Source organism: Schistocerca serialis, chromosome 2 (genome assembly GCF_023864345.2).
Source record: "Schistocerca serialis cubense isolate TAMUIC-IGC-003099 chromosome 2, iqSchSeri2.2, whole genome shotgun sequence".
In the NCBI taxonomy this organism is placed as follows: Eukaryota; Metazoa; Arthropoda; class Insecta; order Orthoptera; family Acrididae; genus Schistocerca; species Schistocerca serialis.
Window position 1 is genome coordinate 805,553,931 of NC_064639.1, and position 20,519 is coordinate 805,574,449.

Here is a 20,519-nt window from a genome sequence, read left to right on the forward strand (position 1 = left end):
GGCACAAGTTTTTGTATGCCTTCTTCATAGAAGGTTGCCGCCTGTGTATTCAATCATGTCGTAACATGTTCCTTCAGCTCGTCATCATCGTTGAAGTGTTGACCACCAAGGACAAATTTTAGGTGTAACAAGAGAGGAAAGTCGCTAGGAGTGAGGTCCGGGGCTGTACAGAGGATGATCAAACGCGTCCCAGAAAAAATCGCGTGAGAGTTGCTTGGTCACATTCGCCGTGTGAGGTCGGGGATTATCGTGGAAAAAAAAAACACCACATTTTGACAGTAACCATCACCGCTTGTTCTGTATTGCGCGGCGCAATTTCTTAATGGTCTCGCAGTAACCATGTGCATTGATTGTTTAGCCTCATGGTAAGAAATCAATCAGCAAAACGCTTTTCCTGCTCCAAAAAACAGTGCATATGACTTTTCGAGGAGTCAAAATTTGCTTAGGCTTAACCTTCGTTGGGGATAAAGACTATTGGAACAACGTATGTACCAGTCCAAAGTACCGTTATCCAAGATGTAAGTATGCGGTTTAGGTTTTTATGTTGGTAACGTCACGTAGCGCTTTGTATGAAAATCACTGGCTGTGCTGTGTGCAGTCTGTGGCTGGTTGGCATTGTTGGAATATTTGCTATTGTAGTGTTGGGCAGTTGGATGTGAACAGCGCGTAGCGTTGCGCAGTTGGAGATGAGCCGTCAGCAGTGGTGGATGTGGGGGGAGAGATGGCAGAATTTTGAAAGCGGACGATCTGGGCGTGTGTCCATCAGAAAGAGTAAATTTGTAGTATTGGATATCACGAACTGATATATGACTTTTGAACACTATTAAGGTAAATACATTGTTTGTTCTCTATCAAAATCTTTCATTTGCTAACTATGCCTATCAGTAGTCAGTGCCTTCAGTAGTTAGAATCTTTTATTTAGTTGGCAGTATTGGCGCTCGCTGTATTGCAGTAGTTCGAGCAACGAAGACTTTTGTGAGGTAAGTGATCCATGAAGGTATAGGTTATTGTTAGTCAGGGCCATTCTTTTGTAGGGATTATTGAAAGTCAGATTGCGTTGCGCTAAAAATATTGCGTGTCAGTTTAGTGTTGGTCAGAATAAGTAAAGAGAGAAATGTCTGAGTACGTTCAGTTCTGCTCAGCTGTTTGAAGATCAAATAACGTAAGAGGTTTATCAGCACAGTAATTCATAAATTTTTCTAAGGGGAGATTACAACGTGAATCATTACCACCAGGGACTTTGCATACATGGAATCATTCCGGAAAACCACTCGCATATATATTTATCATTATACCTACAATTAAATGTTACGATCGTTCTCTCAATTGAACGGCATTCGAGAATGAGCAAAGTATCGGAAATACACCCTCTTGTCGGCAGTGGCTCTGGAAATAGCCTGTATCTTCTTTAAAACTGGACGTACTCCCCCGATTGCTATCACAGTACTCCAAGTCAAATTCTTACCTTCCCTACAACAGGGCATACTCATCTCCTTTCCACCAACACACATACTTTATAAAACTCATGCTCAAATGCGAGCATATTACACACCCACTAACGATATTACTTAATCAATAACTGATTGCCTACCATACCAAATAATACTGACTGTAAATCAGCGATGGGCATGCATCTCTCTTAAATTCTTCTTTCGAGTCCTACCACTGTGTCCTAGAAAGACACACGTAAGCGGCGAGATGTTAAAGAAAAAAACCGATCCCAGTAACTAGCGCATGTTACTATCACAATTAGTCTTGGTTCTACAGGTGCACACTAATATCAATGTTAAAACCTATACCCTCATTATGAATCGACGTACGACATTACCTCTCAATGAGGTGTTTTTTTCTGGACAAATACCATGACGGTGATCGTAGGAATACATATTATCAGCCAACGATGCAGCCTAGGGATAAAATCACTGAACTTTGAAAGTGATTCGGCTAAGGAACGTGGTATGTACGCGGTATTTGCGACTCCCTCACCGCTCCCTCCCCCCTCCCCCCTCCCAACTACATAATTCTTTAAAATATAGTATTTGTAACGCACTCTGTCTCAACATCATATCAGAGTTTCCGAAATATATCCACCGAGTTATAGTTGATGACTGATTGAGAAGGAACACAAACAGTAGTAGTAGATGATGTGCTGACTGAGGTCGTAAGAAGAAAAATGTACACTAGCATTTCAGATCTGTAGTGTTACGCTATATGTTCGAAATGATGTCAATCATTTGGAATCGCCTCTCTCCATTCAAACACATACACGCATCGGATTACAATCACTAGTCAGCCATATTTGTGGCACTCTCATATCTCGAAACGAGTCACCTTTCCCGAGCCTAGCTTCTACAGTAAAATTCCAGCGTGGTTTTAGTCACCCCCTACACATCTGCAGCTGATCCCATTTCTAAACCTTCGTGAATGTGATAGGTCCAATTTAAGTCTGAACTAAGCAGAAGTCGGAGAAAGACACATCCACCACCTTCAGCATCCTCTGTAGAAACAGAGCGACCTGAATTACTGCAACAGGACCGTGTTTTGACCATTCGGTGGAAATGCACGCAATTTCGTACGTCCCCAAACTAGATACAAATACTACAGATCCACGTCCATTCAAATCAATCAGCCCAACAGATAAAAATTACGAACTGTAAAAGCTCATACGAGTTAGAAGTCACCAAGGCACCGATGCAGGCGCAATTACACATAGCTGAGGTCGGCCTCCAGCACGGGGAAACGCATTTCACAACACTTCCCACAATAGCGTAGCGTACAGTCATCCAAGCATTCATAGCGGTATAGCTCCTTTCTCATCGGCTCTCATCTCAGACTGCTACTCCTCCTACTGCAGCTGTATGTATGATCGATTCTATTAAACATACAGACACCGCCGAGGCCACTTTAAAGTTTGATCACCTATAATCTAGGCGAATTATCGTATGACACGCTCCCTCTGGTCCTGCTTAGTTGTTCAAACACTGTTTTCTAACACGCTTTTGTACATCGCCTAACATTTAGTTTTTCTACTACGAGCTCCATGCCTGTCTCATGTTCTAAATTAACATTAAGACGCCCAGATACATGGCCTCTCACAGAAAACTAGACATCGCGCGGTGTAAATCATTTTGTTACTGCAACTACCATAACATGCCACACATCTGCTTATTTTAAATAAAAACCCACTTACAACATAACGAAAGTAGAAGACATTTACGGCGTTGGCGTAGGTCTCTAAACTGATGTCAGAAAGCGAATGACGACCTATACATTTAGACTCGTCTCTCACACAGACGGAATAGCTGACGACTATGCGTCCCCTTTCGACTCATTCCTCATATTGCACTCACGTAACGCGATGACTGTTTCGCTGCTAGCAACCCCCGGAAGTTGCCGTCCATCCACGAAAACTTTTTCCCCAACTCAAACAAGCCATATCAGTTAATCATTATCTGCTAACCAATGCAGGGATGGGATGGAAAAGACACCATCCATGTACTCTAATAATAAACATGAAACTTGATAGCGCGAACAATTTTACACTAACTCCAACACTGGCCATCATGTGACAGAATGTTTCCTCAATTTCAGTATCATAGCTAAACCACCCCTTCTCTACTTTGCAAGTATCATTGCGAACATGGATAGATGACTACTCAGTACGCCCATTCACAGTTAATTCTCGAACACTTTGTAAGGTGTCAGCTAAATCCAACATCTTCCATGAAAACCCTGACATGATAAGCAAATACAGTAGTATGTCACATAGCTCCGAATAAATCGTGACATTAAATTAACCAAAGTAATACGAGTAACGAGTGAGCAAATGGAATACCACAGACTAACACAAGAATGCCTAAATGCATGTCATACCTTCCCACCGTGAGACAGACGCAGTTCGGAGGGGAGAAACGAGAACAGAAGCCGAGAGCAGAACCGTGTTAAGCTGGAAGGCCCTACGATAAGGTACGGACACCCACGTCGCCAGCTAACCGCTAGGAACACCCCCCAGCCCATGTTAAAAACTAGAGCCCTTCAGAAGAACGGTATAGATCTTACGATAACACAAAAAGGACCACCCCAGCCGCAAGTTTTAGCGTGAGACTTTTTCGCGTCTCAGTTACGTCAGGACCACCCCCCAGCCCATGTTAAAAGATAGAGCCCTCCAGAAGAACAGTATAGATCTTACGATAACACTAAAAGGACCACACCAGCTGCAAGTTTTAGCGTGAGACTTTTTCGCGTCTCTGTTACGTTGCAAACTTTAAAAACATTGCCCCACCACAAAAAGTATAACGTTTCTCATTGGATAGACAGAATTTTTGTAGGCGGAGCTTAAAGTTAACATTGAGACCCTGATTGGTCAGATGAAAACACAGCCAGATAGTTTTGTTTAAACCAACTTCGGTAAATTGTAGTAAGGAGAAGTTAGGAGAGAGTTGCTTCCGAGACGGTGAGGTGTGTGGAGCTGTGCTGCCCGCCGCCCCCTGACGAACACCGAAAAGGTAATGAACGCACGCGATGCCGCATAACAGCGCATAAAGCTTCACTTAGAACTGCAGAAGTCTCATCTGTTACACCCCCTTTTTGCGTAATACTAGTGTCGATCGTCAATTAAAGCTCATGGTGTTCACATTTGGCACTTGAAGCAAAAATGTGAAACGCGATGATTTTTCTGTTATATAGTTATTGAGAAGCCACATCAGCCACTGTAATTTACGACAAGTTAGATAAGTAATTAAAGATAATTGAGGGTCACTGTAGACCATTTGATAGTTTTCTCTTTTGTGAAACTTAATTTAAACCTAGATTATAGATGTGATATGGCATAGGTCATCCTTCGATCCATTGTAGAACTTGGAAACCCATTCAGGGAATATTCGTTCACATTTTTGTTGAACGCAGTTGGTTTTTACCATCCTGTATTAAAACATTTCCTTTTATGAATAGTGCAATTTATAAACAATGTTTTGTGAGTGGAATAAAATTTCCAATGGTAAACTTAACTGCTTTTTCGACGTTATTTTACCAGCTAACTAAAAATAGGAAAGCCTTGAACCCCTTCCACTAAATTTAGTTAGTATTAAGATTCCTTTAGAGGGAGTGCAGTGGAGATGACGCTGAAATCATTAAGTAATTTTACGCAGATGGAAGTAAGTTTAGAAATGAATCGTTCTCTGTCATCCCAAAAAGAATCAAATACAGTAGTCAACTCGCGTGTATCACTGGTACCTCAATAGACATACAGTATAATACTCACTCAATAGGAAAAAATTGACTGCCTCCATTATTCCCTTCGTTATCTCCTATTCCTCCTGTTGCCACATACTTGGCCCCATATACTCGTACAAATTGTTCGGCGCGAGCCAGAATATAGCAAAGTACTTCCTCAGTTTCACCGCATTTGGGTCTATATTCGGTCAATTTATACCTATTAGCTCCTCATTTTTTGCAATTCAATCGATTTTAGGTCAGATCTACCCATGTGATCATGACATAACATCTAGTTCTGTGTTCTAAAATTACTTGTAAATGTAGCACAGCTACCAACACCTACCCCAAATGCATTGATCGGGGGGGGGGGGGGGGGGGGGGGGGTTAATATAGCACTGTACTCGAATGTACGAATGTATGCAGTCACCTCCACATTCGGACATTCGGAGAGCGTTTGCTCTATTTTGTGCATGTCTGTGTATATGCACGCATCACGGATGGCTCTCAGGACCCAGTCCCATCTGCTGATGGACCAAACTTCGAACATAGAATACGTGTCTGCACGTAACGCGTGGTTGGTCCACCCACGAACCCTATCGCAGATGTGGCGCTTGGTGGATCCGTCTCTGAACATAGCTCCGTATATATAGTCCGCGGCAGATCCACACCCGAACGCTAATTCGGGTGTGATATATTGTGGATCTGTATCCCAACACAGCTTCGTGACGGATCCACCTCCAAACCCATCCCATGTGCGGCATATTGTGGATCCGCATCTCAACACCGATCCAGATATAACATGCGGTGGATTCACAGTCGAACGCTAACTCAGGTCTACTGCGGGTCCTGTGAGCCGTCCACGATGCTCTTACAATGGCAGGTTATCAAGATTTAAGTGAGTTTGATCTTGGCGTTATAGTCGGCGCACGAGCGATGGGACACGGCATCTCCGAGGTAGAGACGAAATGGAGATTTTTCCGTACGACCATTTCACCAGTGTAACGTGAATATCAGGAATCCGGTAAAACATCAAATCTCCGACATCGCTGTGACTGAAAAAGTTCTTGCAAGAACGGGACCAACGGCGACTGAAGAGAATCGTTCAATATGACAGAAGTATAACCCTCCCGCAAATTGATGCAGATTTCATTGCTGGGCCTTAAACGAGTGTCAGCGTGCGAACCATTCAACAAAACATCACAGATATGGGCGTTCGGAGTCGAAGGCCAACTCGTGTACCTTTGATGACTGCACGATACAAAGCTTTACGCCTCGCCTGGGCCCGTCAACGCCGAAACATGTTGCCTGGTCTCGTTTCAAATTGTATCGAGCGGATGGACGTGTATGGGTATGGAGACAACCTCATGAATCCATGGACCCTGCATGTCAGGAGGGAACTGTTCAATCTGGTAAAGACTATGTAATGATATGAGGCATCTGCAGTTGAGTGATATGGAACCCCTGATACGTCTAGATATGACTCTGACAGGTGACACGTACGTAAGCATACTGTCTGATCACCTGCGTCCGTTCAGACGAACTTGGGCAATTCAAGCAGGACAATGCAACTCTCCACGGGTACAAAATTGCTACAGAGTGGCTCCAGGACACTCTTCTGAATTTAAGCACTTCCCTCGCCACCAGACCTCCCACAAATGAACATTATTGAGCGTATCTGGGATGCCTTGCAACGTGCTATTCAGAGGAGATCTCCACCGCCTTGTAAGGGTTTATGGACGGCTCTGCAAAATTCGTGGCGACAGTTCCTTCCAGCACTACTTCAGACATTATTCGAGTCCATGCCACGTCGTACTGCGGCACTTCTGCGTGCTCGCGGTGGCCCTACACTATATTAGTCAGGTGTTCCAGTTTCTTTGGTTTTTCAGTGTATATTGTCAGTACCTTCCTTCTGTTAAGATAAACGATTGGCGTACTTTGAATACAATATGAAACTGCGAATAGGCATTCACATGCATTGTTTCACTCCACTGGATCCTCGTTGTAGTCTAGTACGATAATAGATGGAAGGTTCTAATAAATATTGCAACCCATTTCCAGCTGAAACAGATCTCCTGTTGGCACATTTTGGGAGAGACTATTCGACATTCTGTGCTTACCTGTATACGATGGACGGAGACACGAGCTTCCTGTATAGCTGCTATACCCATAGGGAACATGATGGCCAGTGCTACGTTGAGCACGTTGTAGTACTGAGACATTGAGAATATCTGCAACAGAGCGGGAGAAGAACGCAACCACAGTGAGCGTAAGACTGGAACACAAACAGTGGCAACACAAGTACTTTATCTCAGTTATTATTGTTACATGTAGACCCCTCTGACATTACCCAACTAACTAGTGCTACTATTGTATGGTACTACTTCCCATTAAAATCTGGTATTGTATCTATCGTATTGCAATTGTAACTTTTGTCCTATAAATATATTCACGCATGGACATTTCGTGCCACATTAGGCATATTTTCAATTCTGCCGTGAGAAGCAGATTACCACTGCATAGCACCCACGAAATTACAACTTATACTCAAATTCTTCTGCTTTTAGACGCCTTTCATGTCTTTAGACACCTTTCATGCCATGTATCCATGCCGACGAATTACCAGTCTACGTGCTTCATCGTCGTGTCATGACAACGATACATCAACTGCTGCTAAAAAGTCCTGCATACTCTACTGTCGAGAGCGTTTTACCTCTTGCTAAGGCCTTCTCAGGCGAAATATGCTCGAAAGTTTAAAGGACCAGCTACCTGCTTGTGCTCACATTGAGCCAAATCGGTGATTTCCGTACCACGTACCTTGTTAGATTTTAATTTCTCGTAAGTTTATCTAACTCTCTAGCTTTCATTTTCTCCTCCAAAGATTTACGGAAAATGGGCTCTTTAGGAGATCTTCTACAGAACTTTACATGCACTTTCAAAAAGAATAATACTGACCTGGTGCTGTGAGCAACGTAGCACCCTCAAATGCGGCAGGAATGACATCACATCGGAGCATTCGCAGTCGAAAGGAGACAGATACGACCCTTCTCTGAGTTGATCTTAGCATGGCTGACTGTCATTTCAGCATTCGACACTGACTTCTAGTTATTGCGGAGAGAACGCTACAAAATATGTTTCCATCTGATTTATTTGTATGCTAGCACACACTTGAAAGGAAATGCCGTAAATTTTGTGTGATTTCGACTTGCATTCGAAGAGAAATGGTATAATTTTATCGCGTTTTTTACAATGAGCTGTAGCTCATCAGCACATAATCACCGGCCACCATGGGTTAACCCCCATCCCCCCCACCCCTGGTTATTCTGTTGCTCTATGAAACGTTCCTTGCCACTACGAAATCTAAAAAGAGTCAAATTTCGTTTTTTAATTTATGGCTCGTATTTCATATAATTGGGAAGATTTCAGGACAATGAAAAAAAGAAGGTTCAATTGGCTCTAAGCACCATGGTACTTAACATCTGTCATTAGAACCCTAGACTTAGACCTACTTAAACCTAAGGACATCACACACATCCATGCCCGAGGCAGGATTCGAACCTGCGACCGTAGCAGCAGCGCGGTTCCGGACTGAAGCTTCTAGAACCGCTCGGCCACAGCGGCCGGCGACAATGAAAACCGGTGTTATAGTCTCTCATGAATTCATTGCGTAAAGTATAAAGTACTGACAGGCTTTGAACACAGAACGTATACTCACCTGGTCAGGACCGGCGATATAACCCATTAGGAAGTAGGCCACGAGTGTGGCCAGCAGAGAAGACCTCTCAATGAAGACAGCAGACGCCAGCAGGAAACTCTTCAGATAGGCTGCGTGAAGCAGCTTATGGATTTCCGATCTGTTACAAGTAATGAGATTCAAATAAGATTTTCGTTTATTCCTTTGAGTCTACATCTACATCTACACCCACACTCCGCAAGCCACCTGACGGTGTGTGGCGGACGGTACCCTGAGCACCTCTATCGGTTCTCCCTTCTATTATAGTCTCGTATTGTTCGTGGAAAGAAGTATTGTCGGTTTGCTTCTGTGTGGGCTCTAATCTTTCTGATTTTATCCTCATGGTCTCTTCGCGAGATATACGTAGGAGGGAGCGATATACTGCTTGACTCTTCGGTGAAGGTATGTTCTCGAAACTTTAACAAAAGCCCGTACCGAGCTACTGAGCGTCTCTCCTGCAGAGTTTTCCACTGGAGTTTATCTATCATCTCCGCAACGCTTTCGCGATTACTAAATGATCCTGTAACGAAGCGCGCTGCTCTCCGTTGGATCTTCTCTATCTCTTCTATCAACCCTATCTGGTACGGATCCCACACAGCTGAGCAGTATTCAAGCAGTGGGCGAACAAGCGTACTGTAACCTACTTCCTTTGTTTTCGGATTGCATTTCCTTAGGATTCTTCCAATGAATCTCAGTCTGGCATCTGCTTTACCGACGATCAACTTTATATGATCATTCCATTTTAAATCACTCCTAATGCGTACTCCCAGATAATATATGGAATTAACTGCTTCCAGTTGCTGACCTGCTATTTTGTAGCTAAATGATAATGGATCTATATTTCTATCTATTCGCAGCACATTATAGTATATATATATATATATATATATATATATATATATATATATATATGTGTGTGTGTGTGTGTGTGTGTGTGTGTGAGAGAGAGAGAGAGAGAGAGAGAGAGAGAGAGAGGAGGGGGAGGGGGAGAAGGGTGGGAGGGAGAACTGAGCTGGAGAAGGAGAGGGAGAGGGACAGAGAGAGAAAGGGAGATTAAGAAACCGATGTGCTTACATGTGTCTTAGCCAAAATACTACGAAAACGTCCTTACGTGCCTATTTACGACAGGTTACAGAAATTCTGCAATGTGGAACACACTTCAACTTATCAAATATACCAACGCATTTGAGAATGTCATTGCTCTATTTACACAACAACTTTAACAAAGGCTGACTGTACTCAGTTCCTACCATAAAGCCTCAGCAGACTCCCTGTACCATCTTTGTCAAACTGGACTTGTAAGTATCTAAACGCCTGTATACTTGACTTATGTTCTAGTTGTTGTTCTGTGGTGCTACGACGTGTCCAGTATCCATCTAAAAGTAATCCACGAATGAAGCGAACTGCTACTACTACTATTTCTCCTACCATAAGTAGAAGAAGTGTGAGTACATACCTAAAAGTTAATGACGTTGGCCTAAATGATTCACAATCGTTATTGTAAAATTCAACCAACGTCGATTTTAGCTGTTACTGCAGTTCATAACAGACAAGAATGGACAAAGTTAGTAAAAATGTGTTCGGATGGTAATCGTCAATTAAAACAAAATAATTTCCAAATGTGCCCAGAGCAAAAAGTCAATTTGTACTGTTGACTCTAACCGTCAGAAAAAAATTACAAAGAGGTAAATTAACAAATGGTCAAAAACTGATAACTGCCCCCGAGTAATGATGGAGCCTACTGGGAATATCAATAACTGATTGTAATTTAACTGTATGAACAATTAAAAAAGAGTTGAAAACTTTATAATTATTATTGCCCAAAGCTGGACATTCCATTCTGACGCCATACAGTCGAAGTGCCTCTTCCATTTTTCTTTTTTTCTTTTTTTGGTCATCAATCTACTGACTGGTTTGATGCGGCCCGCCACGAATTCCTTTCCTGTGCTAACCTCTTCATCTCAGAGTAGCACTTGCAACCTACGTCCTCAATTATTTGCATGACGTATTCCAGTCACTGTCTTCCTCTACGGTTTTTGCCCTCTACAGCTCCCTCTAGTACCATGGAAGTCATTCCCTCATGTCCGTACCAGGTCGGGTTGACGGAGGAGATAGAGAAGATCCAAAGAAGAGCGGCGCGTTTCGTCACCGGGTTATTTGGTAACCGTGATAGCGTTACGGAGATGTTTAATAAACTCAAGTGGCAGACTCTGCAAGAGAGGCGCTCTGCATCGCGGTGTAGCTTGCTCGCCAGGTTTCGAGAGGGTGCGTTTCTGGATGAGGTATCGAATATATTGCTTCCCCCTACTTATACCTCCCGAGTAGATCACGAATGTAAAATTAGAGAGATTAGAGCGCGCACGGAGGCTTTCAGACAGTCGTTCTTCCCGCGAACCATACGCGACTATAACAGGAAAGGGAGGTAATGACAGTGGCACGTAAAGTGCCCTCCGCCACACACCGTTGGGTGGCTTGCGGAGTATCAATGTCGATGTAGATGTAGATGTAGATCTTAGCAGATGTCCTATCATCCTGTCCCTTCTCCTTATCAGTGTTTTCCACATATTCCTTTCTTCTCCGATTCTGCGTAGAACCTCCTCATTCCTTACCTTATCAGTCCACCTAATTTTCAACATTCGTCTATAGCACCACATCTCAAATGCTTCGATTCTCTTCTGTTCCGGTTTCCCCACAGTCCATGTTTCACTACCATACAATGCTGTACTACAGACATACATCCTCAAAAATTTCTTCCTCAAATTAAGGCCGGTATTTGATATTAGTAGACTTCCCTTGGCCAGAAATGCCTTTTTTGCCATAGCGAGTCTGCTTTTGATGTCCTCCTTGCTCCGTCCGTCATTGGTTATTTTACAGCCTAGGTAGCAGAATTCCTTAACTTCATTGACTTCGTGACCATCAATCCTGATGTTAAGTTTCTCGCTGTTCTCATTTTTACTACTCCTCATTACCTTCGTTTTTTTCCGATTTACTCTCAAACCATACTGTGTACTCATTAGACTGTTCATTCCGTTCAGCAGATCATTTAATTCTTCTTCACTTTCACTCAGGATAGCAATGTCATCAGCGAATCGTATCATTGATATCCTTTCACCTGGTAGTTTAATTCCACTCCTGAAACTTTCTTTTATTTCCATCATTGCTTCCTCGATGTACAGATTGAAGAGTAGGGGCGAAAAGGCTACAGCCTTGTCTTACACCCTTCTTAATACGAGCACTTCGTTCTTGATCGTCCACTCTTATTATTCCCTCTTGGTTGTTGTACATATTGTATATGACCCGTCTCTCCCTATGGCTTACCCCTACTTTTTTCAGAATCTCGAATGGCTTGCACCATTTTATATTGTCGAACGCTTTTTCCAGGTCGACAAATCCTATGAAAGTGTCTTGATTTTTCTTTAGCCTTGCTTCCATTATTAGCCGTAACGTCAGAATTGTCTCTCTCGTCCCTTTACTTTTCCTAAAGCCAAACTGATCGTTACCTAGCGCATTCTCAATTTTCTTTTCCATTCGTCTGTATATTATTCTTGTAAGCAGCTTCGATGCATGAGCTGTTAAGCTGATTGTGCGATAATTCTCGCACTTGTCAGCTCTTGCCGTCTTCGGAACTGTGTGGATGATGCTTTTCCGAAAGTCAGATGGTATATCGCCAGACTCATATATTCTACACACCAACGTGAATAGTCGTTTTGTTGTCACTTCCCCTAATGATTTTATAAATTCTGATGGAATGTTTATCCCTTCTGCCTTATTTGACCGTAAGTCCTCCGAAGCTCTTTTAAATTCCGATTCTAATACTGGATCCCCTCTCTCTTCTAAATCGACTCCTGTTTCTTCTTCCATCACACCAGACAAATCTTCACCCTCATAGAGACTTTCAATGTATTCTTTCCACCTATCTGCTCTCTCCTCTGCATTTAACAGTGGAATTCCCGTTGCACTCTTAATGTTACCACCGTTGCTTTTAATGTCACCAAAGGTTGTTTTGACTTTCCTGTATGCTGAGTCTGTCCTTCCGACAGTCATATCTTTTTCGATGTCTTCACATTTTTCCTGCAGCCATTTCGTCTTAGCTTCCCTGCACTTCCTATTTATTTCATTCCTCAGCGACTTGTATTTCTGTATTCCTGATTTTCCCGGTACATGTTTGTACTTCCTCCTTTCATCAATCAACTGAAGTATTTCCTCTGTTACCCATGGTTTCTTCGCAGCTACCTTCTTTGTACCTATGTTTTCTTTCCCAACTTCTGTGATGGCCCTTTTTAGAGATATCCATTCCTCTTCAACAGTACTGCCTACTGCGCTATTCCTTATTGCTGTATCTATAGCGTTAGAGAACTTCAAACGTATCTCGTCATTCCTTAGTACTTCCGTATACCACTTCTTTGCGTATTGATTCTTCCTGACTAATGTCTTGAACTTCAGCCTACTCTTCATCACAACAATATTGTGGTCTGAGTCTATATCTGCTCCTGGGTACGCCTTACAATCCAGTATCTGATTTCGAAATCTCTGTCTGACCATGATGTAATCTAATTGAAATCTTCCAGTATCTCCCGACCTTTTCCAAGTATACCTCCTCCTCTTGTGATTCTTGAACAGGGTATTCGCTATTACTTGCTGAAACTTGTTACAGAACTCAATTAGTCTTTCTCCCCTTTCATTCCTTGTCCCAAGCCCATATTCTCCTGTAACCTTTTCTTCTCCTCCTTCCCCTACAACTGCAATCCAGTCGCCCATGACTATTAGATTTTCGTCCCCCTTTACATACTGCATTACCCTTTCAATATCCTCATACACTTTCTCTATCTGTTCATCTTCAGCTTGCGACGTCGGCATGTATACGTGAACTATTGTTGTCGGTGTTGGTCTGCTGTCGATTCTGATTAGTACAACCCGGTCACTGAACTGTTCACAGTAACACACCCTCTGCCCTACCTTCCTATTCATAACGAATCCTACACCTGTTATACCATTTTCTGCTGCTGTTGATATTACCCGATACTCATCTGACCAGAAATCCTTGTCTTCCATCCACTTCACTTCACTGACCCCTACTATATCTAGATTGAGCCTTTGCATTTCCCTTTTCAGATTTTCTAGTTTCCCTACCACGTTCAAGCTTCTGACATTCCACGCCCCGACTCGTAGAACGTTATTCTTTCGTAGATTATTCAGTCTTTTTCTCATTCATAATACCGTGAAAACAATGTACATTACCTAATCGAAGTTATACAGAGACCTATTAGTGGAACTAATATTGTGTGTTCCCACCCTTCGCCACTATGATTGCTTGAACTCTGCTTTAGACATTTCCAATGAGATGTCCGAATGTCTGTAGAGGAGTGGCACCCCATTCTTGCTCAGAAGCAGAAACTAGATTTGTTGGTTGATTTGGAGGAGGGGACCAAATAGCGAGGTCATCCATCCCTTCAGATTAGGGAAGGATCGGGAAGGAAGTCGGCCGCGCATCTACATCTACATCTACATTTATACTCCGCAAGCCACGCAACGGTGTGTGGCGGAGGGAACTTTACGTGCCACTGTCATTACCTCGCTTTCCTGTCCCAATCGCGTATGGTTCGCGGGAAGAACGAATGCCGGAAAGCCTCCGTGCGCGCTCGAATCTCTCTAATTTTATATTCGTGATCTCCTCGGGAGGTATAAGTAGTGGGAAGCAATATATTCGATACCTCATCCAGAAACGCACCCTCTCGAAACCTGGACATCAAGCTACACCGCGATGCAGAGCGCCTCTCTTGCAGAGTCTGCCACTTGAGTTTGCTAAACATCTCCGTAACGCTATCACGCTTACCAAATAACCCTGTGACGAAACGCGCCGCTCTTCTTTGGATCTTCTCTATCTCCTCTGTCAACCCGACCTGGTACGGATCCCACACTGATGAGCAATACTCAAGTATAGGTCGAACGAGTGTTTTGTAAGCCACCCCCTTTGTTGATGGACTACATTTTCTAAGGACTCTCCCAGTGAATCTCAACCTGGTACCCGCCTTACCAACAATTAATTTTATATGATAATTCCACTTCAAATCGTTCTGTACACATACTTCCAGATATTTTACATGCTACCAGTGTTTGTTCCGCTATCATGTAATCATACAATAAAGGATCCTTCTTTCTATGTATTCTTTTGAAGGTAGAAATTCGGAGCTAATGTTCTCATGAGCATTAATGTATTTTATATTTTTGTCAGTCGTAAGTAGAGATTAGATTTAATGGTAACATTGTGTCTTCTGGAAAAGTGGTTAGAATATAGCGATTGTTTGTGTTACTGCAGTCGTAATGTTTATGTTTCGAGGTAACTGAGTGTTTTGGTTCTGTGTACCACTGTTTAATATGAGTTGCTGCGTCTGATGCGTACTGGACAGCGAGAGCTAGCTCGTCACATAGCGTCTAGGTTGTGGAGTACGAGTGCAAATTGACAGCTTCATTTTTTTTATTCTTGTGTCAGAAACATACATAGCTGCATAGTTAACATGTCCTATAGTCTTTAGCCATTTCCAGTCCATTTCCTGTCTGCAATACAGGATGCTAAGCACATGCTTTTAGTGTGTTATTTTTAAACTTTAAACCTCAAACACTAAATGGATGCGTGGACCTGTAACTCTGGACAACCAAAGGCGACACGATAAGCATATCCACAAGAGTTGTGTATTTGAGAATGTACTAATTGCAGAGCCCGCCTTTTATAAGCTAAACAACAAAATATAGGTAGCGCTCAAACGGGTGCGACATCGTCAAACAGTGCGAACCATGAATCGAACCTTAACAAATCTCCGTGATAAATTATGTCCAAGTGTTACTCACCACTCGTAAATATTTGAAGAAAGTCACATTTAATGACGACAAAGATCTTATGATGAAATAAAATTAGTACACTAGATATACCAGGCTCCATCCGCCAGTGTGGAGTGAACTCTGACGAATGAACTGCTGATTTGTTTACAGGTCGATGCAAATAGGATGCTGTGTAGCATGAAGATTGCATTCAGTTATCGATATTCAAACAAATTCACTAATATGCCGAATCGATATGCGTAACATGTGGAGCGGAACGCAATACAGCAGCGATTCTACGTGGTGTGAATTCCACAAATCTTGGGTTTCTTAGGAGGCATATGGCGCCAGACTATGCACAGGTCACGCAGTTCCAGTAAATTGGCGGCCAATGGCTTCTGTCCGCGGAGCTGGTGCCCAATAGGATCCCAGATGTGTGCCATTGGGTTCCGATCAGGCGATTTGGTAGCCAACACATTACTGTGACTTCACTATCATGCTCTTCAAACACGTGTAGCACGATTATCGCCTTTGGACATTAACAGTTATCCCGTTAGAAGATGCTATCGCCGACGGCGAATGCATCAAGCATGAATGGATACACGCGGTCTGCAGTAATTTTCACGCAGTTCTCACTTGTCACAGTGCCTTCGATTTCCACCAAAGAAGGCTGTCTCCCATAACATAATGCTGGGCCTCTGGCCTGCCTCCGTGGTGCGGTTCATGCTTCAAGCAGGCTTTTGCATGAATGCTGGAGTATCTGGACACGACCACCAACTTGCTGCCCGCAGCTCGTGGTCGTGCGGCAGCGTTTTCGCTTCCCACGCCCGGGTTCCAGGGTTCTATTCCCGGCGGGGTCAGGGATTTTCTCTGCCTCGTGATGGTTGGGTGTTGTGTGCTGTCCTTAGGTTAGTTAGGTTTAAGTAGTTCTAAGTTCTAAGGGACTGATGACCATAGATGTTAAGTCCCATAGTGCTCAGAGCCATTTGAACCATTTGAACCAACTTGCTGTAAAAATAACCGTGATTCCTCCGATCAGACTGCACGTTCCAATTTATCCCCGCTCCACTGTCGATGATGCTGCAACTACTCAATCGTAGTTGGCGATGTCGTTGGGTTAACATAGGGCCACGTAGCTGCAGAACCCCATGTTCAACAAGACGGGCTATGCGAAGTCAACAAAAACATTTGTGCCCCCACCAGCATAGGATTCCGTAGGCCGATCTGCCACAGATCGCCGCTTGTCCTGCTTTAAATGGCAAGTAACCCTCCGGCCTCCACGTTCCGTGATGATGCATGGACACTCAACATCTTACCACCTGCTCGTGGTTTCTCTACATGCTCACAACAGTGGGACGCAGACAGCTGAATAGCTTAGCTGTTTCCAAATGCTCATTTCGACGTGCCGTGACGTAACCATCTTCCCTAAGTCTCTTATGCAGTGAATTTCCCGTTTTTCAGTGAGTATCGTCAGAAAATTGATACCTCATTCGTCTCTGTTCCACTTATACACTGTCCAGTCACACTAATGTGGCCACCTGTCAAAAGCCTGAATAACCACCTTTTGCAGCCGGGTCATTACAGAACATTCAGGAAGAGAGTCAGAGAGGGTCTAGAAGATACCGACAGGGATGTGGAGCCATGCCGACTCCTGTGCTGAGGCCAACTGTGCTAGGATTCTCAACTTATCAAAGTGGCCCTATAGAATTCCTGGGACGTTTGGTGGCCAGGGGAGTACGGTTAACTCATCCTGGTGCTCTTTGAACGACGCACATACACTGCGAGGTGTGTGACACATTGCACTGTCCTGCTGCTAGACGCCATCGTGCCGAGGTAAAACAAACTGCATGTAGAGGTGGACATGATCCCCAAGGATAAATCCTTGATCCATTGTGCGTTCCAGAATAACGAGTTCACCTTGGGAAAGCCACAAAAACAACCCCCAGACCAACGCTCCCTCCTCCTACCTGGACCCTTCCGACGATCCAAAGGTCATCTGTCCGATGGAGTACAAAACGTGATTCATCTGTAAAGGCCTCCTATAGCCACTCACTGGACGTCCAGTTGCGGTGCTGGCGTACAAATTCCAGCCTTTGTCGCCGATGAACAGCAGTCAGCATGAGTAGCTGAACCAGGTGCCTGCTGCAGAGCCCATTTGCAGAAAGGTTCGCTGAACGGTCGTTGGGGAGACAGTGTTGGCAGCACCTTAGTTCTTCTGGGTTGAAGTTGCTTAACAGTTTCACATACATAGACATTTCTGGCCGACCTCGGGGAAGATCAGTTTGGATTCCGTAGAAATATTGGAACACGTGAGGCAATGCTGACCCTACGACTTATCTCAGAAGCTAGATTAAGAAAAGGCAAACATACGTTTCTAGCATTTGTAGACTTAGGGAAAGCTTTTGACAATGTTGACTGGAATACTCTCTTTCAAATTCTAAAAGTGGCAGGGATAAAATACAGGGAGCAAAAGGCTATTTACAATTTGCACAGAAACCAGATGGCAGTTATACGAGTCGAGGGACATGAAAGGGAACCAGTGGTTGGGAAGGGAGTGAGACAGGGTTGTAGCCTCTCCCCGATGTTGTTCAATCTGTATATTGAGCAAGCAGTAAAGCAAACAAAAGAAAAATTCGGAGGAGGCATTAAAATCCATGGAGAAGAAATAAAAACTTTAATATTCGCCGATGACATTGTAATTCTGTCAGAGACAGCAAAGGACTTGGAAGAGCAGTTGAAAAGAAGGGACAGTGTCTTGAATGGAGGATATAATATGAACATCAACAAAAGCAAAACGAAGATAATGGAATGTAGTCGAGTTAACTCGGGTGATGCTGAGCGAATTAGATTAGGAAATGAGAAAGTAGTTAATGATTTTTGCTATTTGGGAAGCAAAATAACTGATGATGGTCGAAATAGAGAGGTTATAAAATTTAGAGTGGCAATGGCAAGGAAAGCGTTTCTGAAGAAGAGAAATTTGTTAACATCGAGTATAGATTTAAGTGTCAGGAAGTCGTTTCTGTAAGCATTTGTGCGGAGTGTAGCCATGTATGGAAGTGAAACATGGACGATAAGTAGTTTGGACAAGAAGGGAATAGAAGTTTTCGAAATGTGGTGCTACAGAAGAATGCTGAAGATTAGATGGGTAGTTCACATAACTAATGAGGAGGTATTGAATAGAAATGGGGAGAAGAGGAGTTTGTGGCACAACTTGACTAGAAGAAGGTATCGGTTGGTAGGACATGTTCTGAGGCATCAATGGATCACCAATTTAATATTGGAGGACAGCGTGGAGGGTAAAAATCGTAGAGGGAGACCAAGAGATGAATCCACTAAGCAGATTCGGAAGGATGTAGGCTGCAATACGTACTGGGAGATGTAGCAGCTTGCACAGGATAGAGTAGCATGGAGAGCTGCATCGAACCAGTCTCAGGACTGAAGACCACAACAACACAACAGACATTTCTGCAGCCGTCGTTCACCACTGTCATCTATGGCACCAGTTATGGATAGCGTCTTTTTGCCGTGCACATTATACTTTAACCACGGCAGCACAGAAAAAGTTTATAAACTTGTCCTTTTCGGAATTGCTTCAACCCCTGGCTGAAAGCCAATGATCATGGCCCGTAAGACAAACTGCTCTGTTTCTGCGTCATAACGACTGCTCTGTTTTCCACATCCCCGACGTGCTGTTCATACCCTCCACTGCTGGTGCTGCCACCTGTCGTCTGTGAGTGGCTATAGCACATTGACGTCGAACATAGACGGTGGTCACATTACTGCGACTGGACTGCGTACTTTCCTTATGCATCACGAGCCCACAACGCCACCTGGCAACGTTCAATCTCGCGGTGGGCAGTGGTCATACTGTTTGACTCATCAGAGTGCATTGATATATTGATTACTGAAAGCGAGGTGTAAACCGAAGTCAGCATTGGTGTAGTTAACTATATTACTTCATTTATCTGTCGATTGCATAATGTATTTTACTACTGACGCCAGGTAACATTGCACAAGTGTATCGTTTTCAAGAATTTCGTATGACCACAGTTAGTTGCATTACTTCATATGTTGTATCTTGGTTTCAAGTGACCTAAGATTTTTCAGATAATTTTTTTACATCACAATAAGAACGATGCAAAAAATGGCTCCGAGCACTATGGGACTTAACATCTGAGGTCATCAGTCCCCTAGAACTTGGAACTACTTAACCCTAACTAACCTAAGGACATCACATACATCCATGCCCGAGGCTGGATTCGAATCTGCGACCGTAGCGGTCGCTCGGCTCCAGACTGTAGCGCCTAGAACCGCACTGCCACTCCGGCCGGCGAGAACGATGCCATACAATAATTCCGTTTGCATGCTCAACACATATCGTAGCGTAGCTAGTTAGATGGTCATGTATGTCACAAGTGTTCTCTCCGTTGCTATCCTGATGATAATAGGTCAGTCGAAACTAGTAGTGAATGAAAGTTTATTTCATCAACAGCTGTTTCTGGTTGTTAAACATAAATTTCTTCTGTTCTGTGTGAGTACTGGTCGGTGGCTGAGAGTTAATGAATTAGGGTTGCTCGCTAATGCATACCACGACGATTCACTGCGTCATCAGGGAGAAACAAGGTGCTAACGTTGCTATGAAAGTATTTGTAATTTAACTGCATATGAATGTGTATTAACAGTCGCCAGATCTTTTCTGATTTTCTTGCATCATGAAACAATAGAAAAATATGCTAACGTTTATTTTAGACAGTTTATA

General features: G+C 43.4%; 1 protein-coding gene across 1 annotated transcript in view; it reads right to left on the reverse strand.

Annotated features, from left to right (window-relative positions):
* Positions 1-20,519, reverse strand: part of LOC126458051 (ATP-binding cassette sub-family C member 4-like) — a 401,284-nt gene that overhangs the window by 234,931 nt on the left and 145,834 nt on the right. The window contains exons 9-10 of the mRNA XM_050094849.1: positions 8,927-9,065; positions 7,332-7,442 (exon numbers count right to left, since the gene is read on the reverse strand). Coding sequence (XP_049950806.1) covers positions 7,332-7,442; positions 8,927-9,065 — 250 coding nt within the window. The remainder of the gene's footprint in view (positions 1-7,331; positions 7,443-8,926; positions 9,066-20,519) is intronic.